Source organism: Silurus meridionalis, chromosome 8 (genome assembly GCF_014805685.1).
Source record: "Silurus meridionalis isolate SWU-2019-XX chromosome 8, ASM1480568v1, whole genome shotgun sequence".
Classification (NCBI taxonomy): domain Eukaryota; kingdom Metazoa; phylum Chordata; class Actinopteri; order Siluriformes; family Siluridae; genus Silurus; species Silurus meridionalis.
In genome coordinates this window covers 10,519,589-10,545,853 of record NC_060891.1, presented here as the reverse complement: position 1 = coordinate 10,545,853, position 26,265 = coordinate 10,519,589, and the positions used below count along the sequence as shown (strand labels likewise).

At 38.2% G+C, this 26,265-nt stretch overlaps 3 protein-coding genes across 3 annotated transcripts; 2 read left to right on the top strand and 1 right to left on the bottom strand.

Annotated features, from left to right (window-relative positions):
* Nucleotides 1–980: 980 nt before the first annotated feature.
* Nucleotides 981–5,686, top strand: si:dkey-13p1.4 (transmembrane protein 151B). Its single transcript, XM_046855952.1, has 2 exons — nt 981–1,212; nt 3,263–5,686. Exons 1-2 carry the CDS (start codon nt 1,108–1,110, stop codon nt 4,817–4,819), a joined length of 1,662 nt encoding a protein of 553 aa, XP_046711908.1. The 5' UTR covers nt 981–1,107; the 3' UTR covers nt 4,820–5,686.
* A 6,567-nt stretch (nt 5,687–12,253) lies between these two features.
* heatr4 (HEAT repeat containing 4) lies at nt 12,254–18,996 on the top strand. Its single transcript, XM_046854935.1, has 13 exons — nt 12,254–12,278; nt 12,503–12,661; nt 12,755–12,961; nt 13,373–13,522; nt 15,237–15,413; nt 15,844–16,013; nt 16,488–16,592; nt 16,699–16,817; nt 16,908–17,088; nt 17,246–17,315; nt 17,841–18,030; nt 18,111–18,183; nt 18,292–18,996. The coding sequence occupies exons 2-13, from the start codon at nt 12,556–12,558 to the stop codon at nt 18,385–18,387; spliced, it is 1,644 nt and encodes a 547-aa protein (XP_046710891.1). The 5' UTR covers nt 12,254–12,278; nt 12,503–12,555; the 3' UTR covers nt 18,388–18,996.
* haus2 (HAUS augmin like complex subunit 2) lies at nt 18,608–25,785 on the bottom strand. Its single transcript, XM_046854940.1, has 6 exons — nt 25,267–25,785; nt 25,085–25,180; nt 23,371–23,440; nt 23,152–23,284; nt 22,879–22,987; nt 18,608–18,997 (listed from the first exon to the last, which is right to left on the bottom strand). Exons 1-6 carry the CDS (start codon nt 25,351–25,353, stop codon nt 18,893–18,895), a joined length of 600 nt encoding a protein of 199 aa, XP_046710896.1. The 5' UTR covers nt 25,354–25,785; the 3' UTR covers nt 18,608–18,892.
* Nucleotides 25,786–26,265: the final 480 nt, after the last annotated feature.

Below are 26,265 nucleotides of genomic sequence, written 5' to 3'. Positions count from 1 at the left end.
CTAGAAATGTGACAGTGATTTTGAATTAGTGGGTACTACTAGGATTGCTATTAAAGTAATTGAATGAACATCATATGGCTAATTAAAATGTAACAGGGCTGAGGTATACACTAGACAGCTTAATGGCTAACTGTTGTTGTATTCATCCTGTAAATCCATCCATTCATCTTTTTCTTATCTGGTTGTAGGTTGTTATTGCATCAGTCTAAGTAGAGATGCCCAGACCTTCCTCTCTCCAGGCATCATCTCCCGCTCCTCCACAGGAATACTCGTGCTCCAAAGCCAAAGAGAGAATTTTTCTCTCTTTGTCTTCCTGGGGACTTCTCTTTGTTGGACAACAAACAAAAAAATGTCCAGGAGGCATCCTAGACGGATGCCTGAAACATTTCTCCTGGCTCCTACTGACTCAGAGGGTGGTGACTTTCCTTAAATTTCAGAGCTTCTCACCATATAGTACTACAACCTAAGGCTGGTACCAGCCACCTTGAGAAAGGAAGCTCATTTCTACAATTTGTATTCACAGCCTTATTCTATTTATTAACACCCAGAGCATGTGGTGTGAGTTTTGGAAGGTAGATTGATAAATTCATAGGTTTGCCTTGTACTCCACTCTCTCCAGCACGACAGCTTTGTTTAATGCCCACCCAACTGCTGATGCTGCACCAATTTGTGTGCCAATCTTTCGCTCCACTCTACCCTCACTCATGAGATACATGATGCTTGAGGCAATATATCATTGTCAATCTCATAAAAGAAGATTTCTTTTATTATTAAGATTTTATTAGTCTATCTCTACTTGCTTGTTCGGTTATTTAAAATGAGCTTTTCCACACAGGTTTCTATTTTCATTCAACTAATGTGCTGTATGTGAAAGTGAATGATTTCCTGAACCTAGGCAGGAGTGTCGGATAAAAGCACCCTCCTTCTTCTCTCCCCCTCCCTGTCTGACTGAATGAGATCTCCCATAGCGGGATCTCCGTGCACGCCTTGGCTGATTTCCCGCCATTCCCGCCCTGTGCTGTTCAGCAGTGCACGCAGAACCTATTTTCCCTGCGGAAAGCAGGGTCTCAGAGGGTCTAGGCGAGCTGACTGAAATGTCAGGTCAGGATGGTGTCAACAGACGTGGAAGCTGATAGGAGTGTGGAGGAGACAGTGTTGAACAGGCCCAGTGATGATGCAGAAACACCAGCCAGCCTTGATACCATTGAGGAGGTGAGAAACCCCTGCACGCCCTATCCCTTCTTTTCCTATTAAAATGCATGTGATAGTTTTTGTTTTTATGTTGTTGTTGTTGTTGCATTGTTTCTACAGGTCACAGCCTTGCAGAAATGTTGAGAACAATTTTGAGTTAATTCTTTGTATTGACTCTGACTTTATACTTAAGGCTCTCTCTTCTCTGTGAGAATAAATTCCGGCATTATTGATTGTCATTGATCCTGAGACCTATTTTAGTCCTTTGCAGCACTCTCTGTCACCTAAGATCAAACTGCAGTCTTTAAGCGACCTCTTAAAATATTTTAATATGCAAATGAAAAAAAAAAGTTCACAAACATTACTTCCATGTACACTGACAATGCAGACTGACTTACAAGGAAAACAGGATTTACTCTAAACATGATAAAACCAGGGCTTCTGCATGGATCTGTTAAGTGCATTCATGTTTGTCCATGGTGTGCAGACGCCCAGAAAAACACATCCTTATGTATGCAGAACAGGTCATGGTCGAAAAAAAATCATCAAGCTATATCCTGTTACAGAAAGAAAAAAAAAGTATAATGTGTTCGGATGTTGTGGAAAAAAAGTGGTAAAAGTAATATATATATAGATATATAGATATTCAATATAAAAAAAATATAAATGTGATAAGAGCCAGAACCTTGTGCATGATCTGACAGTGATACACATGCTGCAGACATTTACACCAACCTAATTTAAACACACATCAAATCACCACATTTTGTACACTCTGTAGCTGCCCTTTTTTTAATGTTAAATGCACCAGATGTGTGGGCACCTGTTTTACACACCAATACACTTACAGTGTATCCATCATTGCACATATTTTTGAAAATGTGAAAACAAAGAGAAATTCTAATTTTCTTAATATATCAAATTTGTGGCTTGTTTAGAAATTTCCTTTGGCCACTTGACCACTTTCAGGATCAATCAAAAACCTTTTTGTTAGGTAGAAATGATTAATGACTGTGGATATTAACATTTCAGTTTAGATGAATAGCTAGAGTATTTGGCTGTAACACAAGCCTAACCTGATTTATTAGTAAAAGTTAATTGAGTTTTCAGGTGCAGTAAAAAGTCTAATTTATGATTTACTTTGGTACATTAGAGGCACACATATATCTTACAAATATGGAAGTCTTTGTCAAAACCGTATGTTTTAACAGTTTTCTGATTATAAGTGATGTTCCATAACCACTCAGCCCTGAGCAAAGGAGGTAAAGTAGTATTTTGCACACTGACCATGTGACTTGCTGACTTCCATGCATGTTAAAGTGTTTTGTTTCATGTGGGACCTTCATAATTGATGGCTCCTTAAAAGCCTGTCAGATCTTATATATATCAAAAGTTACCAGCTGGTTAACTTCATAGTCTGCATGAAATTGCTGCACTGCTACCTGACGAGAGATATTGTATAGGCCAGTTAGTATGAGAGACTTTTCTTCTAAAGATTAGACCATTTTTTGTGTAATGACAAATTTGAATTTGCTAGCTCAGCAATTATTATCTTTTGTCATTAGTTAATGTTACTATTGCTTGTAGCTTTTAGTATCATTTTAGCGTCATCTGTTTGGCAAGCACAGGTAAGGGAATACATCAGAGATAAAAAAAAATTCAGACTATATATATGCTTTGGACTATTAAAAAAAAAAAAAAAAAGACAAAATCCAATGCAAATTTCTTTCTATGTTAAAGCTGCAGACACATTTTCCAAAACAAATTTGTATCATTATACTCAATAGCCATTGCAAACTTATTGGTGATTCACTATATTATTGTCAGTTACTCCAGGCCTAGCATTGCCTACAATCCTCATGTCAAGCTTAGCTTAGTTTTTACATGCTTTTTAGCTGAATGGATTCAAACCCCTAGAGAGTCTGTGATTATCTACTTCTGCCCTGTGAGTTTCCTAAGAAATCGATTCCATCCTTGACTTGCAGCTTTTTCAATTCACAACACTTAAGCCTGATTTAGGTGGCTTAAGGAATCTTCTGCCTCCTTTCTCTCTTGTTTTCTGTTTCTGCAGCAAAGGCCAGTTAAACAGTCACTGAGTGCATCTATGCGCCGTGAGACACACTGGCGCTGTCTCCTCCTCTCTTTGCTCATGTACAGCTGCCTGGGTGCTGTGGGCTGGTGCCAATTAACTCAAGTCACCAAACTGACCTTTGATTCCTCCAGTACCTCATCCTTGACCGCCTCTGTAAACTCGCTACGAGGTGGAGGAGGGCGCTCAATGATATATCACGACAGCCCCTGCTCTGACGGATACTTCTACATTCCACTTGCCTTTCTACTAATGCTCTACGCAGTCTACTTAATGGAGTGTTGGCACTGCCGTGCCCGCAGTGAGCTCCAGTACAAAGCCAATGTGGACAGTGTCTATGAAAGGGTGCTACGCATGCGTCAAGCTCGGCCTTGCGTGTGGTGGAAAGCCATTGGCTACCATTTTGTACGAAGGACACGGCAAGTCACTCGCTATCGGAATGGAGACGCCTACACCACTACGCAGGTTTACCATGAGCGTGTCAACACACACATGGTGGAAGGTGAGTTTGATTACAGCCGTTGTGGAATGAAGGACATCTCACGGGACCTACGTGGCCTGGAGAGTCATCCAGCTACAAGGTTACGCTTCACCAAGTGCTTTAGTTTCGCAGGACCTGGACCTGAGAATGTCTATCTTAACCAACGGTCCAGATTCTTCTCAGAAACTGAGGGCATGGACGACTACATAGAGGCACGGGAAGGCATGCAGCTGAAAAATGTTGATTTCAAAGAACACCTTATAGTCTATGTGGATCCTGACCAGCTACCCTGGTACTCTTCTCAGGTTGCGTTTTGGTTGGCTGCCGTCCTCATGTTATCCTGGCCACTGCGAGTTTGGATAGAGTATAGAACAGCCTATGTACACTACCAGGTAGAAAAGCTTTTTGGGCTGGAGTACAACAACAGGAGCCCATCCTCAGACGAGCGTCCATCTACAAGGAATAGTCGTTGCAGTATCCCAAGAGGGGAAACAGTAGACAGCACTGAGCTGGAATGGCACATTTGCTCAAACCGTCAGCTTATCCCTAGCTATTCTGAAGCCATGCTGCTGAACTTGGGGAATTCTCGGCCAGAACAAGGTGACATCAGAGCGTCAAACCGCTTCCTTTTAGATGACTCACTAACACAGAGCTATGGCACATTGCTACAGGACTGTGACCGTTGCTGCCAGCTTGAAGGAACGCACCGGGCCACCACCAGCTCTAGTTGCTCTTCCATTTTTTCTAGGCACACTTTCCATTCATGTGTGTCTCAAGACACCTCCCATTTTTCACTGTGCAGGATGTATGGGTCAAGGCACACAGTGGGGCTGTGGAGGAGTCATAGCAGCACACTGACTGAACGATGCTGCCTGGATGAGCAGTGCTGCAGGTCGCACTCTAGCCAACTAACACTTAATAATAGCCCGCCTAACTATCAGGACGCCCGCTTTTTCCCAGTCCTTATTGTGCACAGATCCGAGGGGGGTGGAGAGCCTTCGGAAATGAGGAGATACTATGTCCGTAGAGGTTCCCTCTGTGATGAGACTTTCCTTTAGGACTATATGCACTCTATGGCTTTACTGATCAAAAATAATGATCTGAAAGAAGTTCAGAATTATTGCCTTAGTTCGCCTGGGAGGGAAATATGCAATTACAGTCTGTATACTGAATGTGATTGAAACGAAAGTGCTTGATGTAAATGATAAACAGACAAAAGGCCTCAAAGTCATTTGAACATACATGTATAGAAATAAATAAACATTTGCATCACAAGTTGTACAAGTTGTTTTAACGTACAAGTTGAATGGAACTGCGTGCTGCGTACCCCATTGCTGGCACATGCATTGGAATATCAAATCATCAAAGAAGAACGGACTGAAAACACATTGAGAAAAGTATGTAATAATTAAAGGAACATTTATACATATACCAAACACGCTGGAAGTTTAGATTTCACACACGTCACCTTCACTTTAAAAGGTTCAATATTCCCTATATCATTTACACTACCATATACCTTTTTGTGTTTGCTGGCCATAATGGAAGCCACAATGCAACAGACATTTTCTTGAAAACCAAATTTCAAAAAGATTTGCAAGGGAGCTGCTGTGAATTTGTTTTCTTTGTACTACTGTATAGATTATTTTTTTATTATTATTGCTTTTATTTTGATGAAATACATGTCCAAGATGCAAACATGTAATATTATTTAACTTTTGTTTTAATATAACAACTTTTGTTATAGATTTGAATTATTTAATATGCAAAATGAAAACCAAATTTCATATGGGTGATCATTAAAAAATCACTGACAACTGACAGCAGTTATTTTTACAGTAAGTTTCAAAGCAATATTTCAAAAACTGTGTTGTAAAGTTGTCGTTTTTTTAAACAGTTGTTAGATTTTAAATTCTGATCAATAAAGTCGGATGCAATTAATGTTCTGTTCAATAAAAATAAAAAAAAAGCCTCAGTGACTGTCCTAGGCTCTGTATTCAGGAGCTCAAAAATCACATTAAGACTGAATGTGCTGACAAGTAGCACTTGGTGTTCGTGAATCCCTGACTGTCAGTTATATTGTACATGCAGTGCAGTTATTAGGAAGAGAGCAGTAATAGGTTAATGTGAAAGCAGGATCTTAGAATAACTTCCTGTGCCTTTATTAGCTATAAAGAAGCATATGTAGTATCTAACAAAAGTGAATACACCCCTCACATTTCAGCAATCATTTTAGTATATCTTCTCAAGGAATAATACTATCGAAATTAAATGTGGATATATTTTAAAGTAGACAATGTGCAACTTGTATAGCAGTCTAGATTTACTGTCTTCTGAAAATAATACAACATACAGCCATTATAGTCAAAATAGCTAGCAACAAAAGTCATGTAACTATGCAAAGCCACATGTCCTATTTATCATGTTTATGTTTTTGTCTGCTTGACAGGAATATACAAATTTGTGTATCTTTTATTATAGCAGGTAAAATTTGGTGCTTTGAGTACAATTCTCTTATACTGACCACTGAATATTTAACATGGCACCTTTATGGCAAAGAACTCTCTGAGAATATGAGAAATAGAATTGTTCTTTTCACAAAGATGGCCAAGGCTTTAATACGATTGGTTTAATCCTCGTTGGTGTGCACCAGGTGCAAAAACTGGCTTCAAAAAACAGACGCATGAGTGCTGCCAGCATTGCTTTAGAGGTTGTCCCTCAGAACGTCCCCTTGTCATTTTCAGACCATATGCCGCACGTTGCAACAAGTGGGTTTACATGGCCGTCATCCCAGAAGGTAGCCTCTTCTAAAGCTGGCTCACAAGAAACCTGTCTAAGAGTCGATTACTTTCAATTACTGGAACCATGTCCTGTGGTCTAATAAGACTAAGATAAACCTATTTGGCACAGATGGCGTTCAGCATGTGTGGTGACGCCCTGGTGAGAAGTACCAAGAAAATTCTGTCTTACCTACAGTCAAGCCTGGTGGTGGTAAAATCATGGTCTGGGGTTGCATGAGTGCTGCTGGTAGTGAGGAGCTATGATTTATTGATGGAAAACTGGATTCCAACATGTACTGTGACATTCTGAAGCAGAACATGATGCCCTCCATATGGAATTGTTCCTTGAGAAGTTACTAAAATGGTTGCTGAAATGTGAGGGGTGTACTCACTTTTGTGAGATACTGTCTTATAAACAAATAACCCAAGTACAGGAGAAAAAGAAATACATCTAATATGTTTTTTAAACAAATTTCACTATTGCATTTTGGACATTACTTGTTTAGGTTAGATTACAATTCATGTCCCACATCACCACCATAAGGATATTAATTATAATATATTACACGTTTTTGTTTAAACTCAGTGTGTTAGACTGTTTGTTTGTTATTTATTTTAACTTTGCTTTATCAGTTGTTTACATTACCCACAATGAAGTTTAACAACCTGCTGATTGTGGTGCTAGTAGAAATTATGCTGAATTCGACTTCGAATTGTAAATGATATCATACTGTGAATTATCTGTTACGGGCTAAGTCAAATGCAGCAGCACTCAAATCAGCCCAGCTCTTTCAGTTCCACAACTTTTAGTCTAATATTGCCATCAGTGAAATCATTGTCCACTTGTAAATCGCAGAACTAGCTGAGCTGAATCAATGAATAATGAATCATATTTCAGTGAATATGACATTGACATTGCATCCTACTACAGTCTCCTTGAGAAATCAGAACAGCAGACAGATTGAGAGCAATTTAGAATCGGTGAGCAATTGACCATCAGAAACACATTACAAATATTTTATTGTAAACATACAGTGCCTGTCAAACGTTTAGAAACACCTAGTATTTAATGGATTTTGAGAGACACATGCATATTTTGAGCCTCGTTTTGTTTATATGAAACAAACTATAAAATTAAAAATATGGACATTTACTTTGACTAATAAAAATATAAATGCACAGATGTTAAACTTTATTTTTATTTAAAAATCCTCCCTTAGCATGCATAACAGTTTTACACATTCTTGGTATCCGGATAGGGGTTTTTTTACACTCCAGCTGACTGTTTACTTTCTATAACACTTACAGAGTTTGGACATATGCTTCGAGTCATTGTCTTGTTGTATAGTGAAATTGGTTCCAATTAGCTGCAGTCCAGACAGAATTGCACAGCTTTGAAATACGGAATGGTAGCCATGTTGGTTCTGTATTCCCTTCACCCAGAACCTTCTCTGCTCCAAAACAACTGCAAACAACTAAGCTTTGACCTCCATGTGTGACTGAAAAAGTGAGGCAGTCGGATAACATCTTTCCTGTTCTCAGGCTTACAACAGTTATTCTGTTAGAGACAAAAATGTCAAATTTGGACTCATCTGTTCATAGAGCTTTCTTCCACTTATTTACTGTCCACTTATTGTGTGTTTTTACCTATATAACTATAGCTTGTTGCATATAAACAAAAGAAAAATGCATTTCACAAAAAAAATTAATAGGTGTTCCATGTGCTTCAGGGTTTTATTCTGCCACTAACATAATTAGATTCAGCAAAAATCATCATTGATTAAAAATCATATATTTTCTTTGAATCAAATTTTGGAAGGACATTAATTGAATCATAAAATCACAGGTTCAGCCATACAATTATATACATATATTATCAATTGGGAACATAAGTTTGCACAGTAAGATCTGGGATGTTTAAAAAAAGTTATTAGTGCTTTTGCCTGCTTTGTATTATGTATGAGATGAGATGTATGAATGTAAAAGGAAAGAGAAAGAGAGAGAGAGAGAGAGAGAGAGAGAGGCTGAATTGTTGTATTGTTATTCAAGCCTACTGTGCTAAAGAAAAGTGCACGGCACCACACATTGTAATTACGTTTAGATATAAACAGAAACGTGCAGTCAAGAGAGGCACGTGAAGCAGAGATGAGACAGAAATGAGACTGTGATGAGACAGTGCCTCGCCTGTTATATCCTATAGAAAAAATAAATGTAATATTGTGAATTTTCTTTCCTATTTTTTTTATCAAAGCCTTTTCCCTTTTATCTTTGTTAGAAATGTCTTTACTTTATGATTCGTATCGATTTTATTGTCAAAATCAGATTGACACATTCACACTGCCCTGAGCGCTGGGAATAAGCGCGTGCCCGTGACTATATTTGTAAATATTACCAATATGCTGTTTGTAGACCTCTTATATGCATGTCATCACCTTAGTCTAAGTAACTTATTTCACATTTCTGTGTCAAAGATACTTAGGCTTTTTGCTAAATTGATAAAATTGCAATAAAAGGTAGCATGAGAGGAATCATTTACCTCTGCTGCTAGGGGGCGTGCGAGAGCCTAAGTACTGATTGTCTAACATTAAATAAAATAAAACCAATTTATTAAGATTTTAATAATTTCATCTTTTTGGGGTTCTTACACACGTGCACGCGTATGTGCGTGCGTGTGTGCGCGCGCGTGTAATCTGGCGCTCCAGTGATCACCTGCCCTGAACCTCACTGCTGTAGGGTTTCCTCTATAATAAAATTGGCACGTGAGCTTCAACTTTCATGATCACATTATTGGTTCATAAATGCGTTGATGGAAAACATAATACTCTCTCCCATGTAGATATAAAGAGAAACCTTATAGGAGTCGTGTATCGCTCATTCGGATGCAATAGACACTTTGCTCATGTTCTGAAGTCACGCGCACTTTTGATTGCTGAGACTGGTTCACCTCCCAAGTCAGAATCAGAATCAGAATCAGGTTTATTGGCCAAGTGTGTTGACACACACAAGGAATTTGGTTCCAGCTGTTTGTTACTCTCAAAAGTACAGACATAAATAAAAACCTATACATGACAAAACAGACACGACAAGACAAAAACAGACTATACAAGACAGTACAGACAATACAGACAATATGAGACAGTATAGACAGTGTGGGTAATATCTAAGCTACTTTTTTAGTTATTTTTTCTATGGAGCTATTTTGCAAATTGAGTATCAATTGCAAATTTTAAAATGGGGGGTATTTAAAAGGAAAATGCAAAAAAAAAAAAGGGGGAACTTTGTAACTGTAACTGTTTAGGCGTGGAGCTCGTGCTGCGTGTGTCTTGTCGCCATGGTAACGTCTCTCATAGACGAGCGTCATTCATTCAAAGAGCCTGCTTTCCCATTGACTGATTTTCCCACAGAAAAATAGTTAGGACTTGTGAGGTGAGTAATTATTTCACTTGGTATTGGTGCTTTTTGGTGCTGTGAACTTTTCCTATTTATCATTATGTATGTAGTTAGAATTTTTGTAGTATTGAACATAGTGCAGCAACTGAAACTTGAACTACTTACTGTATATAAATTACTGGTATGAAAAAGACACCGTGCATAAGTTGGTAAAAATGGGGCTTATGTAGTTTTTCCACAAATTAAAGTTATATTATATACAGTTCTTATAATTTACATGATGTTTCATGACCATACCTTGATTTCAGTATATCTTTGTCTAGGGGTTTTAAATTCCATCAAAATCTATTATTTTCTGGCAATGATACTTGATACAATACAGCATTTTTAAGAGTAAAACAGATACAACCTTAATAATAATAATAAAAATAAAACCCAGAATTTTCAGATTTGTAAATCTCATAAACACATGTTGTTCACAATAGAACACAGAAAACATATCAAATGTTTAAACAGATGTAATTTGGAATAAAATGTTGGGACAGGGCGAAAAAAAGAGGATGGAAATGTGTTACTAAAAGAAACAGCTGGAGGAATATTTTTTAAATTTAGTTGCAAATTGACACATCATTAAACAAAAAAATGTGACAAAGAAGACCCAGGACTGTTGAGCAGCTAAAATTCTGTATCAGACATGAGTATGACAACACACCTCTCCCAACTGTTCTCTTCAGTTCCGATACAAATATACGGATTGTTGTTAAAAGAAGAGAGGATACTACACAATGGTAAACATGGCCCTGGTACAACTTTTTTAAACACACTGCAGCCAAGAAAAACCCATTTGATGCTGATTATTTTAAGCCACAACTTGTCTTATATTTTGTATTTCTGATCAAATGTACGAACAAAAAGTGTAACCCTAACTGAGATAACTGCAGGTTGGAGTCAAGGATATAAACATAGCATATTAAAGTCAGTGGCTTGAATGATGAATAACAGGTAATGTTAGAAGATGGGAAAAGGGCAATAAAAAGAATGTATACATTAAGAGATGTCATTTTCATCTTAGCTTAGGTATTAACTATAGTATTCATTTTTTTATGTCAGTAACTCCCCATGGATTTACAGGAACCAGTAAAAAGAATGGAGCAGTGTCTCTCTCGCAGAAGGGAGAAGCTTTTCAGGCAGCTAGTAAGTGATGCTTCTAAGGGTTTAACTTTCTCTCAAGATGTCATGTGGGAGATGGGACTGGACAACATCTCATACAGTGAAGCTGACTTCAGCTGGCTTTTCTGTGCTTCTGGCCCATGGGCACCAAACATAAGATCTAAGAGCAGAAAGCATGGAGGAATGAAAGTGTTGCAACACCACGCTGGACTACGAAGCTCTGTGACTTCTCCTTTACCAGCCTTTCCACCATTGCAAACTGTACATCAGCATTCATTGACTAATAATGACTTATTTATCACTGTGCCTGGGCCCCAAGATGGAAAAGTGGACTCAGTTAAGAGGACAGGGCAGAGGGGAGTCTTAAATGTAAATAGTCAATACCAGTTGCCCACCATATTAGAGGAGGAAGAGCAGAGCAGGGCAAGCAAGGGAAATGAGTCTGTGCTGAAGAAGTTAACAAAGAATACTGTCAAGTGGACTGTTAGACAGAAGATTTCTAGAGATTGTCAGTATCAATCAAGACTGAAATCAATGATGAACAATGATCAATATTGGTCAGCCAGTGCAGCCAATCTGGTAACTGAGGAGTCCAAGGTTGAGGAGGATTTATGTGGCTTTGGCTGTCTGCCCAAATCCAGCACAACACCCAGAGCATTGCAGCGCAGCAAAACTGAGACACCTCTACCAGTTTATTACAGGCAAGTAAATGCAACATACACTTTTTTTATACAACAAAAAAAACTTCAAGGAATTCTGTTATAGGAAAATAATCTATGATGCACTGGTGTAATTATGGTGAAACATATTTTCCAATAACAACACAGTTTTATTTTTCTAATATAATGCTGATTGTTGGGTGGCGGATACTATAACTGCGATAATATTAATGTCCATGGTTTTGAAATGGGATGTTTAATGCCCTGGTGTTCACATACTTGGACAGTGTATATCCATGTGACATTAAATTCATTAAATTCTTCTCACAGAATACAAGGAAACAGTGCCTCGCCAGTTTGCATAGATGAACCAGATGGGATCAATAAAATGGAAAATGATGCAGGCAAAAATCATATAAAGACCCCAAATCTGCTTTGCCTACAGGACATACTAAAGCCACATGCTGGAAAATATGTTTATAATACTGAGAACTGTTTTGAACTGGAACTTTATTCAGGTATTAATTAGACCTGGATGCCTAATAAATGTTTGTTGAAAGTATGTGCAGATAAATGCTAAAATTTAGCTTGATTATTGACACTACACAAAATACTTTACTGTGATATGTGTGCATGGTATGCAGGAGAGTAGAGCAAACCTTTACAGTTTATAAACCTTGAATCTAGCCTAAAAGTCAGGGTGCAGGTCATAGAGAAAACTGTGTGTTTAATTGACCTTTAGGGATAGGCAAACAAGTGCATCAACCAGGCAGGACAAATCAAGATCGCATCATCATGGACAACAACTCAGAATACCAAAAAAAACTCCAGAAAAGGGTTCCATGTGGTCCAGAAATGTGGACAGATTTACCATCAGCTGACATGCAAAGTGTGACTAAAGGTTGGTGTTTATTTTTGTGCAAATCCACCATAGATATATATATTTTTTATGAAAAGCTAAAAGTGAAGCGTATGTTGCATACTTTCTTACCAGCAGAAATAAGTAGACTGGAGAAAGGAGTACAGCAATGGGTGGTTTTGCCCACCAAAGCTAATTATGCTACAGAGCAGGGGCTCAGACCTCCTGATTACACCAGACAAGAAGCAAAAGTGGCCAAAGAGCCAGTTCATTACAGCCCCTTGCAAAGGCTTTCTTCTCTACGCTACGCAGTGGAAGGGTGGAAAAATGCCTGGAAAATCAGTGAGTTCCTGTATGCTTGCATTATGGCGTTCATTCAATCAGTCCTTACTAAAGGCTAAATATTTGATTAATAAATTCGCAGTATCCAGTGACATTGAGATGTAGCTCAAGGTAAGTGATATGACAAAAATATCATATTGCATTTCTCAGATGTTTTTCCAATAACACAATGTATATCAGTGTGTAGTTTTGCAAATGAGTTCCCAGCAATAAGAAGTTGCTTAAAAACAGTTTACAGCTTTCCGTTCACCATGTAAAACAGGCCAGTAAGTGGATTGTTTAGGTAAATGATCTCTGGCTGTAAATGAGCGTGTGCATATGATTTCAGCTTTGGGGTTCTTGTTTGTGGAATAGGCTCTTGAGCCACTGCAACCTTTCTGTAGTAAAATTCACATACTGCCATTCTTCCAGAAACTAGCAGGCAGAGTGTAACTATTGAGGGCTTGATGAAGGATCTCACTGACCTGCACAGCCAAGTGCGAGTGGCAGCTATTGTTACATGTGCATCGAGAGCAGTAAATAGACCCAAACTGTGTCCACATTCAGATGAAACAGGTCTGGGTAAGAAATATGACCATGTTTGGTAAAAGTTACTATACTGTGTACTGAATCAGCTCTATTTACCTTAAAACAATTTTTTTTTTAAAATAATTGGTCAGGATACATTCTAAATGTGCTGATGCCCATAATGTATGCATACATGTGTATACACTCACCGGCCACTTTATTAGGTCCAACTGCTCATTAACGCAAATCACATGGCAGCAACTCAATTAATTTAGGCATGTAGACATGGTCAAGACAATCTGCTGCAGTTCAAACCGAGCATCAGAATGGGGAAGAAAGGTGATTTAAGTGACTTTGAACGTGGCATGGTTGTTGGTGCCAGACGGGCTGGTCTGAGTATTTCAGAAACTGCTGATCTACTGGGATTTTCACGCACAACCATCTCGGACCATTCTCTGTAAACCATCAAGGTTTACAAAGAATGGTCTGAAAAAGAAAAAATGTCCAGTGAGCGGCAGTTCTATGGGCGCAAATGCCTTGTTGATGCCAGAGGTCAAAGGAGAATGGCCAGACTGGTTCGAGCTGATAGAAAGGCAACAGTAACTCAAATAACCACTCGTTACAACTGAGGTATGCAGAAGAGCATCTCTGAATGCAAAACACGTCGAACCTTGAGGCAAATGGGCTACAGCAGCAGAAGACCACACCGGGTGCCACTCCTGACAGCTAGAACAGGAAACTGAGGCTACAATTCGCACAGGCTCACCAAAATTGGACAATAGAAGATTGGAAAAACGTTGCCTGGTCTGATGAGTCTCGAATTCTGCTGCGACATTCGGAAGGTAGGGTCAGAATTTGGCATCAACAACATGGAAGCATGGATCCATCCTGCCTTGTATCAACGGTTCCGGCTGGTGGTGGTGGTGTAATGGTGTGGGGGATATTTTCTTGGCACACTTTGGGCCCATTAGTACCAATTGAGCATCGTGTCAACGCCACAGCCTACCTGGGTATTGTTGCTGACCATGTCCATCCCTTTATGACCACAGTTTACTCATCTTCTGATGGCTACTTCCAGCAGGATAACGCGCCATGTCATAAAGCGCAAATCATCTCAGACTGGTTTCTTGAACATGACAATGAGTTCACTGTACTCAAATGGCCTCCACAGTCACCAGATCTCAATCCAATAGAGCACCTTTGGGATGTGGTTGAATGGGAGATTCGCATCATGGATGTGCAGCCGACAAATCTGCAGCAACTGTGTGATGCTATCATGTCAATATGGACCAAAATGTCTGGGGAATGTTTCCAGTACCTTGTTGAATCTATGCCACGAAGGATTAAGGCAGTTCTGAAGGCAAAAGGGGGTTCAACCCGGTACTAGTAAGGTGTACCTAATAAAGTGGCCGGTGAGTGTATATTGTGAGTATACCATATAAATGGTTTAGGTTGTAATACAAATCTCTCAAAAGTATATTTAGGCTAAGATAAAATAAGAGATAAGATAAGAGATAAGATAAGATAAACCTTTATTCATCCCACAGTGGGGAATATTTCATATTACAGCAGCAGCAGCAAAAAAAAAAAGGAATTTAAAGCAGAAACACAGTAAATATATATATATATATACAGTACAGTATATAAATACAAAAGAGATAGTTGTACAACATATGATAGTTGTAATAATTTAATAATTACAATAATTCAACTATTCAGTTTCTCTGTACACCAAATCACATAGCAGTATTGCTTTGTCTTTTATTAGCTCAACATGGTCAAAGCTATGAGGTTGAAGCAGTGCCTCCAGAACTGCAGCCCCTGCTTCTGTTGGCTCTCAATGATCCAGTGAAAAGAGTTCAGCTGGCAGCCGCTGTGTGCCAGTATGCCATCGGTACACCCAATGCCCAGGCACGGGATATACTGCAAAAAGCATTACAACAGGGTGGGTAGAACTGAGCAATATGACTAGTCCATATGACATTTATAAAGAGAAACTATGTTACAAACCAATTTTTTTTAAAGATATTTTGAGGTTCTTTAAGGTTTTCTTTCTTTGCGTTCTTTATGTGTTAAAGACTTTATTTGAAAGAAAAAGTATAATTGAACTCAACGTTTTGCTGTTAGTTTGTAATCATGCATATCAATAATCAATGTATATACAATGTGTACACAATGATGAATAATCCCTGTGTATAACAATATGCATACCGTGTATCATAAAGTATTGTCATTTTGTTGTATTACACAAATAACTGATTACAGCACAGTTTTATGCATGTAGTCACAGAACAACTTGTGAAAAAACATTATATTTTACACAGATAAACTGGCATACATTAGGCATCGTGTTTACCTTTCTGATTGTTTTACAGATTCCTCAGGAACAGGAGTTGATGGCTGGGTTGCAGCTCAGTGCTTAGCGATAGAAGGGGAGGCCAGTCAAAGTGTAATTGAAAGATTACTCTCACAGCTTTTTCTCAGCAATGCTCCATCAGACCAAGAACAGGCTGACACCCTACTAGTCAGCATTAGTAGCAAGACTGTGAGTGATTATGTGTGGTCTTTTCAGGTGTAGGTTGTATATAAAAAAGTCTATGCATAAAAAGTTTATTAAAATTTTTTGGAGGGATGTGAAACCATAAGAAACCAAACTAAATCATGCTTAATGTTTTTTTTTTTTTTACATTAAATGTGATATAGCAATCAGCTAAATTTGAAGGTAAAAAAAAAGTTTTACATATAACACATTAAAGAAAAAAATTTGATTGGGCACTTTTATTCCACACGCTACTAAAACATACATTTTATTTTAATGAATTTTGTGGTTGCTATTTTACAGTGAAGGTAGAAAAGAAATCTGATAATAGGAATGTGTAAGTAGGTACTGACCTGTACTGTCATTTTTTTTTTGGATGTTTTCCTACAATATGGCTGTTGCCTATTTTCATATTTCCATTTTTTGGATATACATTTTATATGAAATTCTAACCAAAAGGACAAAACTGCTTCTGTTCAGATTTTAGTGCGCTCACTGCTAGGAGAGGAATTGAACTGTGCTGACTGGAAAAAACGAGTTCTGGCTTGCAAAACCATCTCAGAACTCAAATGCCCAATCAACAAGGTACTAGCAAACTCTGACCAAACATGTACTTAAGTTGAATGTTTCAAAAAGGCTGTAAAGTAAAATGAAATGTGAAAATAATTCATGACTATTGGATCTTATACAGGATCTGACCAACAAATTGCTGTACTTGATGTGGAATGACTGGAATGGTTTGGTGCGTCAGGCAGCAGTAGAGGCTCTGGGTAAAATGGGATTAGGCAGTGCCATACACAATGAACTGAGGTACTAGACTCACAGGACAGAAAAAAAAACATACATAGCTACAGCTCATGATGCTTGAAAGTTGATTGGAAATTTTTTTTTTTGCGATAGTGCCAAACTACACGAGGGTCCAACGTCTTGGCGGGTCCAGGCATTAATTCTTATTGGTCAGCTGAAGATAATGACAGCTAAACTGCTGGCCAGTTTCTTACGTTGCCTGACTGATGAATTTGTTGTTGTACGTAAACAAGCCTGTTCAACTGCTGCCTCTCTCATGATCAAAGATGAGATGGTAAGGCTGCTAGGGTTGCCATGTCATGCATAACATGATGTATATTAATAGAACGCATACTGAGAAAAGCTGAATAAATTTAGAGAATGTTGTAAGCAACATACGTTTCATAACTCGAAGGTTCGTTTAATTTATTTTCCATTTCCATTTTTTTTAGATCCAGAAAAATCTGCTTCACTTAATGCAGAATGACTCATCCTGTGAGGTGAAGGTAGCAGCGATAAATGGTGAGTTTGATTCAGGTGGCACAGACCTTTCAAGCCATTAAAAAACAGGCAATTGCCATTTTATATATATATATATATATATATATATATATATATATATATATATATATATATATATTATATAAAGCTAGTAATTATCTTTACATCAAAAGCTTAATTCAGATACTTAGGCTCCATTTAACCGTTCCAAAAATGCTCGTCTCTTTATTAGTTCTTTTAGACATTCCTGATTATATTCTGCATGCTCTTAAGCACTGCTCTTACCAGCAGAAACCCATATTGCTCAAGCTATTAATCAATGGTGGCTTGTTTCCTTGCACCAAAGCCCTTTAAGCTATGGTTATCTCCCAAAGTGCTTTACTTCTATTTTGCATAAAGTTAAACAGCCTTGTTGTGTAGCAATCACTTGGCCTACTACCGCTAAAAATCAGTAGCTCCTTATGGAAAATGAATGACGCCTGACTACTTTGCATGTTGCACTGCTCCTGATGTGAGCACAGGATAATCCTTGAATATTTTATGTAGCTTTGGGAAGGATCGGTTGGCTGACTCCTACGCTCCAGAGGCTCTTACTGTGGGCAGTACAAAATGAGGAGGATCCCAGTGTGCGCATTGTTGCCTGTGAGGCCCTGAAGACGCTAGGGGTCAAATGTCCTGAGCTCCAGAATCTCCTGCAAGAACGCCTTATCCTGGAAACCAATGCTCAAGTTCATAGGTCTGTCATAGGCCAAATTGGGTAGCAATTTGTTATAACACAAACATTGGCTATTCAACAGTTTTATTTTTTTAACTAAGGCACATTGAGGATCTGATGAAACACTATGGCTACAGCCAAGATACAAGCATGTTCCACATGATCACAGAGCAGGTATGTGTGCTGAATACTAGATTATTAGGTCTGAGACTTTGTCATTTTTACTATACAAAATGGCTTATTGTGCATAAAGTCTGTTTCTCTTGCTCTGCTGATGTGTAGGTACAAAAGCTCTGCACAAAGAGGAACATCACAGAGAAACTGCTGTTACTAGAGGACCTAAAACAGCAAACGATTGAAAACGGCAGCCATATCTAAACTAGTGCATGAAAGATTCAGAGGTGGAGGACCCTTGAAATGAATTATTTCACGATTCCTGTCAGTCGTTGTATAGACAGACAGATTTGGACATGTAAATGTCCAGACAGGATTATATTAGTTTACAATGACTGAGATATATTTTTAATTAATTATAGTAGTTGAATAATTGTATAGTAGTAATGTCATAGTTCATAATTCAGCCCACAACAATACAACATGTAATAGAAAGTGTTTATTTAAGCATTTACAAAGTAAAGTAAACCACTCATACATAACACACAACATATTTACAGACACTGTGCATATTACTGTTCGTTTCCTGTTTTTCCTCCAACATTTGTTTTAGATTTACGTTGACACCAAAAAGAAACCATAACCAACAAGCTGCTTCATGTGAAGAGAATGATATTGTGAATAAAGCAATGAATAATTAATTACATTAAGTCACAACTTAGGTCATTTTATACATTTTGTGGGATGGGCCCTGCAGTTTAACATTCTCTCAGCTGGACATTTTGTCCTCTGGCGTGCTACTCCGCTGTAGAACTTGCTTTGTCAGACTCTCCACCTCTGTGACTTGAGCCAGGAGCTGAATCATGCCATTATTCTGATTAAAAAATAAAAACAGACCCGTTTAACAAAACACTCTGGCAACAATATAGCATGATAAAAATAGTTAAGATGAGAAACTACTGAAGTGCAAGATGTTTGATTATATGATATGGATTTCCTGAAGGAGAACATGCCTACTAACAAAATAAATTCAATTTATAAAACCTTACTAATTATCTGATCAGAACACTATAGACTTTTAGGTGTAAAGTCTGACAAACCTTGTGCAAAAAAGATCTCGAACTCTGAAAAACGATGATTCAACGTTCTTCAGAGAAGAGTGCAACAAAGTGTAAAAATCCAAAAACCTTCACGAAACTTTAAAATGAAACACATTACATTTTGATTTATCTTTGTCTAAGTAGATTAAACACTAGGGGTGTAACAGTGCACGTGTACCGAATCCAATCCTTGTTTTATGTGCGGAACATAGTTGAAATCTAAGTTTCAGCACAAACATATTAAGTGGCGGACTGCAAGTTTGTTTATTCTCCACTTCGCACTGTCACTGTGGCTACTCGATCTGCACAGGAAGCACTCTTAAAAGGAGAAACTCCAATTCTGCATATCGAGGGACTGAATGAATTAATAGATAGAACAAATTAATTAATTTATGAATAAATAAATAACTTGTGTTTCTTAAATGTACACAATTTGTAGAACAGTTTTTAGAAAATTAAATATGAAATGGGTGGGGGGGGGTTGGGGTAGTATATATACACACACTTCGGAATTAACCAAATGGGGGCTAACAAATGTAAACTATTTAATTCAATTTTTCCATTTTAAAAGTTTAATTTAATCAATTCAATTTGTGCCAATTAAATCAATATATTACTGTGTATTGTATTTATTTGATTTATTCCATTTTATTTGATATATAAAAGTTTTTGGAATTGTAAGAATGTAAACTGTTGATGTTCACAAATGTTAATAATAATAATAGTAAATGACGTAAAAAAAAAACACCCGGCTATTTGATGTTTTGCATTTCTTTCCCCTGAATATACCAAAACTGCTTTTAAAACTGAGGTACGTTACGAACCGTGATTTTACACCCTTATATAAAACTAGCGATCAAAATTAGAGAACAATTTATAAACAATTGAACAATTCTGAAATAATGTCATCTTCACTGCTCAACAGTTGAAGGACTTTTTGTCCTGCTACCAGAACACCTTTTGAACAAAATAACTAAGGCATTTAAATAAAAAACATTATTTTGCAGAAAACACACTGATCAAAATTAGTGAACACTTTGATACCTCCCAGTTATTGGTGTTAATCTGGTACCTGGTGCTAATTTCCTTGATTATTTGTCAACCCCTATTTAACTGGCAGCCTAACTTCCAGTTTCACTGACTCTGCAAGATGGTGGGCCGTTCTAAAGTGAGTGAAAGCCTCCGGCAGCAGGTTGTCCAGATGAAGGCCAAAGGGATGACCCTATCAGCCATAGCAAGACAAGTTGGTCGTTCCAAATCTGTGATTTCAAGAATATTGAATCTTTACAACATCACAAACTCATTCAAGTCCGCTAAGAAGGCTGGTCGTCCACGGAAGACAAATACAAGAGAGGACAGGATACTGCGGAGGATCTCAATGGGCAATCGTTTCCACACTGCAGCCGGAATTGCTCACCAGTTCAGCGCTGAACAGGGTAAGGATCTGTCTCGTCATACAGTGTCTCGACGTTTAAGAGCATTTGGACTGAAAGCCCACTCTGCAGTGACCAAACCTCTCATTAGCAGAAAGAATCAAAAGGCTAGACTAAGCATGTTGTGTGGACAGAGGAGAACTGGTCCAAAGTTCACTTCAGTGATGAAAGCAAGTTTAATTTATTTGGGTCCGATGGGAAACATTATGTTCGGCGACAAACTGGAGAAAGACTGAACCCAAAGTGTGTAAAGAAGTCAGTGAAAAGTGGAGGAGGAAGTGTCATGGTTTGGGGCATGTTTTCTGCAGCAGGAGTTGGGCCTCTTATACAGCTACATGGCAGAGTGAATGCAAATGTTTATCAGAACCTTCTTCAACAACATATGGTACCTTCCTCGTTCATCACCCAATCAGCCCGCAGTGTTCATGCAGGACAACCCTCCATGTCACACAGCAAAACGGGTAAAGCAGTTCCTTGAAACTGAAAACATTAAAATAATGACATGGCCTGCCCAGAGTCCTGATCTCAACCCAATAGAGAACCTCTGAAAAATCCTTGGTGACAAAGTTATGGCCAAGAAACCCACTACAGTCACCGAACTGTGGAGGAGACTGGAAGAAGAGTGGACCAAAATCACACCAGAGCAGTGTGAGAGACTAGTGCTGTCCTGTGGCTGCAGATGTGCTGAAGTCATTCAGAGCAGAGTCGTGTACACTTCCTACTAATTGCTGACTGTTGTAACCTTCAGAAAATATTGTTGTAATCTTTTTCCATGCTACAGTCATTGTTGTTCTCTAATTTTGATCAGTGTGTGTTCTGCAAAATAATGTTTTTTTTAATGCCTTAGTTATTTTGTGGAAAAGGTGTTCTGGTAGCATGGTATAGACAGGACAAAAACTCCTTCAACTGTTGAGCAGTGAAGATGACATTATTTCAGAACTGTTCAACTATTTAGAAATTGTTCTCTAATTTTGATCACCAGTGTACATAATTGGAGTTCAATTTCTGGCTCAGTTCAATTTCATAAATCCAAAAGGAAAAAAGTTTTTTTGTATATCATAAAAATTCTTGTTTAAAATGAATGTTTAAATCCTATGTCTGCATTCTAACCTATACCATGATACCCAAATACTTTATACAATTCTAACTAGGGGTGGCACGGTTCACAAAACCCACAGTTCGGTTCGTATCAGGGTTTTAGGGTCACGGTTTTCGGTTCTGTACGGTTCTTGTTATTTTTTCTTTTAATCTTCAACACTCCAGACATTTCCTTCAGCATTTGATATATTGCTTATTAGCTTAATTATACACAATTTAGGATACAGTATTAACATTTTTGTAATGTAATCATGTACTAACTGAATTTGACGACTTTAAGCACGTTATTGGGACCATCTCTGAGTAAAAGCTAGGTGAGATTTTGATACAGCAAGAGAGAAGACATTGATGATGACATGCTTTTCGTTTATTTGGCAAAAAAATTTGGCAAGAGGGAATATTAAACCGCGGCTCGAGTACATTCATCAGCTGACGAAATCCTTCACACTCATTCACGCTGCACGGTTGCATATCTTTTGCTATAAACATCCCCAATGCTTTAGATATGGCTATTGCCCTGTCTGACTTCTCACTGAGAGGTTGCTTAAATGCTGCGGACAGTGGAAGTTGTTTCCTAACCGGCTCTCTCCTGTTTGTGCTGTTTGTATCGATACAATGGCGAGATGTCTTCTCAAATGAACCGTCATATTAGAAGTGTTGCCATTAGCATATTGAATGCATTTTGCACAATGCTTGCACACAGTCGCAGTTCTATCTACTGTTTTATTTCCGTTGTCATCGTAAGCAACATGAAATCCAAAATGTTCCCACACACCGGATTTGAACGACGCGGGCGCATCCGCCAACTCCGGGCAGCCTTCATTATCTCCTCCACTTGCCATTTTTGCAGCACTCCTTACTCAACTTTTACTGTCTATATGTATATTCATGCGAAACTGTCTGAGGCGAAACTGAGCACGGGGCTACATTGCGCATGCTTCGAACCGTGCGACGCACACAGGAACCAAACCGGGACAAGCGAACCGAACGGTTCGGGTGTTTTTCCCATGTACCGTGCCACCCCTAATTCTGACCCGTGCTATGTGCACGTGGAACATAAAGACTATAATAATTAATATAATAATAGTAAGACATTTTTTATTGTGTCAAAATATGTTATTTACCAGATTACACAGTGATTCATCAGTTGATGGAATTAATTGGATCCTCTTCATTTTCATCTCCAAAGTCTCAATGAACTCAACCACCATTGCCATGAGTGTGACCACATATCTGGAATAACATAGGAAACAAGTGTTGTTTATAAACAGTTTCTGTTGCACTGGGATAAAATATACTTCCTGGACCTTAATAATATATAATTATATAATAATAATCAGCTATAATCAGTGCCAGAACACTGTAGAAACCCAGAACACGGGGCGAAGCTCAGTTACCGATGAAGATCAGCCTGTATAGGCAGGTTCTGCTGGCAAAGAGGTTTCATAAGCCTTTGCCGCAAACTCGTCTGTTCTCTCAGCACTTCCTGTAGATGCGACGTGAACTTCTGCATGGATGCAAATCTCTGACCTGTATGTATATACATATAAAAATATTAAAACTTTGAGTTTCAATACAAACTTACAGAATGCAATAAAGTATTGCTCAGTACTTACTTAGATAATAACTGTGAGTAACATCTGCACTGCTTTTCTCAAGTCTTAACATCTCCAAGTCCAAGCTCACCTAAAATTCATACATGTATGATATGCTTGATGCTGCAAGTAATTTCAAAAGCATGGAGACACATTGCAACAGTTCATTTCACTCCTAGACCTTCAGTGGTAGGTCATTAATACCATGATTAAACAAAACATCAATATGGTAGAGAAACGCAGTACATCAGAGCGCTGCATCACAGAAAGGAATCTCAAGCAGTAAAATGAATGTCATTGCTAAAGCAAGAAACCCAATCAGCATGATTCCTCAAGTCTCTTTTCACTGCAGCCACAGCTGCGCCGCATACGTCATTCTCTAGCACAAGCATCAATATTAACCTCGTAAAAGGACCCTGGGTTTCCTGTGCATTTCTGTGCTTTTTCCCCTCTTATGCATTACGGTTTTCCTGGGGATTTGAAATAAGGGCCAAGTTGTGGGTTTTGTGCAAATTCTTAAAAAAAAAAAAAAAAAAAAAAAAAATGCAAACGTATGAACGGTTCACGAAAAAGCTTAAGAACTGTTTTGAACCGCTTTAACTGACCTTTCCTTACTATGTCCAGCTTTTCTTGAAACACCCATTTTGTAAATGTCCCTGTAAATATATCTGTGACCAAATCAATTTCTTCTCCAAGTCTCCTAGACTTTGTGCAATAAAAAAACAAAACAGCTATTGAATCTACATAAATATATATTTTAGCTTGTGCAGTTTGTTACAGATGCGGTTTGCCAGCTCTAAATAGCGCACGCTCTAATCGTCCAATCAAAGTCAAGTCAAGTCAAGATTATTTCTATAGCGCTTTTCACAACAGACATGGTTTTAAAGCAGCTTTACAGATGAGCAGCCGTGGCAAATGTGGCAAAGAAAAACTCCCTTAGATGTTATGAGGAAGAAACTTTGAGAGGAACCAGACTCAAAAGGGGAACCATCCTCATTTGGGTGACATCAAGAGTTTGATCATAAATCTTTCAACAATACAGAACACTGGAGAGTGAGAACTAACATGAGTACTGGAGTGTGTGATAAGTAATGATCTTTCTACAGTCTTATCCAGTCATTATGGTTATAAAACTAGGCGCTACTGAGCAACTCGAAGGACGTGAAATGACATCATTGGACACCTGCTGGATGGCCCCAGTTTCGCAAACTCTAAAACTGTTTTAGAACAATTGATTTGAGAAAGGTGCCTGTACTTCTCGTTTTCTAAAGGCCTTTACGGCAGATTGTGGTAACCCAGGCAACAGGTCATGTGACGGCTCATAATCTGATTGGATCTGAAACAGATACTCCTAGATGCAGCACACCTGAGAGAAAAGCCAACTCAAAGGACACGAAAATGCCAAAATTACTGGACACCTGCTGGATGGCCCCAGTTTCGCAAACTCCTCGTTTTCTAAAGGCCTTTAAGGCAGATTCTGGTAACCCAGGTAACAGGTCATGTGACAGCTCATAATCTGATTGGATCTGATTCCAACATAAACAGACACTCCTAGATGCAGCACACCTGAGAGAAAAGCTATGAAATAAAGAGAATACACTATTAAGGAGAGTTTAATGTGTTCATAGACAGAAATATGTTGTCAATGATTCAAGGCCTTGCTAGTCTTAACAGCCCACCACTGTGAATCAAATATACACTAAAGCAAAGTATAAATATATTATGTTTTCCATACCTGGTCAATCTCATGCTTGATTTGATTTAGTTGCTCGATTTCAAGAAGACGTGGGGAAAATATGTCTGGCTCTCGTGTTACATTATCAAGCTCTTTCTGCGGACGGAAAAAAAACACGTATGTTCCAAATAATGTCAATTTAATAGATGATATCAGAATATACAGATAAATTTTCTCTTTACCTGAGACATTGTGCCTGAGGCTACACATCTCGCCAGGATCCTCGCTGCTGGAGTCACTGGATGAGGATTTAGTTCCAAAGTATCCATGAAGAAAGTGCCAAAGACTAACAAAACAAACTAGCTAGCTTGCTAACAATGAATATCACGAAGATAAACGCCGTGTGTTGACTTGATTTTTAACACAACTAAACAAGAGATTGGAACTTGTTAATTTTTTCTCTATAATGTGATTTTAAAGTCACTAAAAACTTTAAAACAACGAGCAGAACAACGTGCTCGTGCCCGAAGCGTTTGTTAGACGCGGTGGAAGTGTTTTTGAACGAGCCCGCCTCTTCGGTGTGTTCAGACTGTCCAATCTGCGCAGCATACCTCGCACTAGTGATGGAAAAATCCATTTTAGTGATTCGGATCTTTGAATCCCGTTCATCCAAATGAACGCAACATTTAATTTGTTTATTTTGTCATTTAGTTCATTTCGTTCCAATAATCAGAAATAAAATAATCACGTTCAAAAAAGCACATCTACATACACGGACTTTGATTATAGTTCAATAATAAAAGTATTTTTCCCTTTGATCTTCTGATCTGAGTCGTTAGTTGTTTTCTCACGTGACTCCTATAATTATTGTAACAATATTGTCAAGATTCCGAACAAAAAAACTGATCTATTGCTTTGTGTAGCGTATATAGGAGTCATGTAAAAAAAATGACTCGGACCATATGACTCATGACGTGAACTACTCAATTCTGTTTCCTGTGTAATGCCCTGCATGGCGTCACGTGATAAAAGAACAAACGACTGGGACTAAAAAAGTGGAGCTACTCAATTCTGTTTCTTGTACATAATCTACAGACATGTTGTGATACCTTGCTCAAGTGCGTCCAGTAAAAAAATGAATGAGTCACTCTATAAAAACGACTCGTTCTTCTGACTCACATTAAAGAATCATTTAAACTGAACGAATCTTGTGCATGGACGTTATTACTACCTCTCATTAA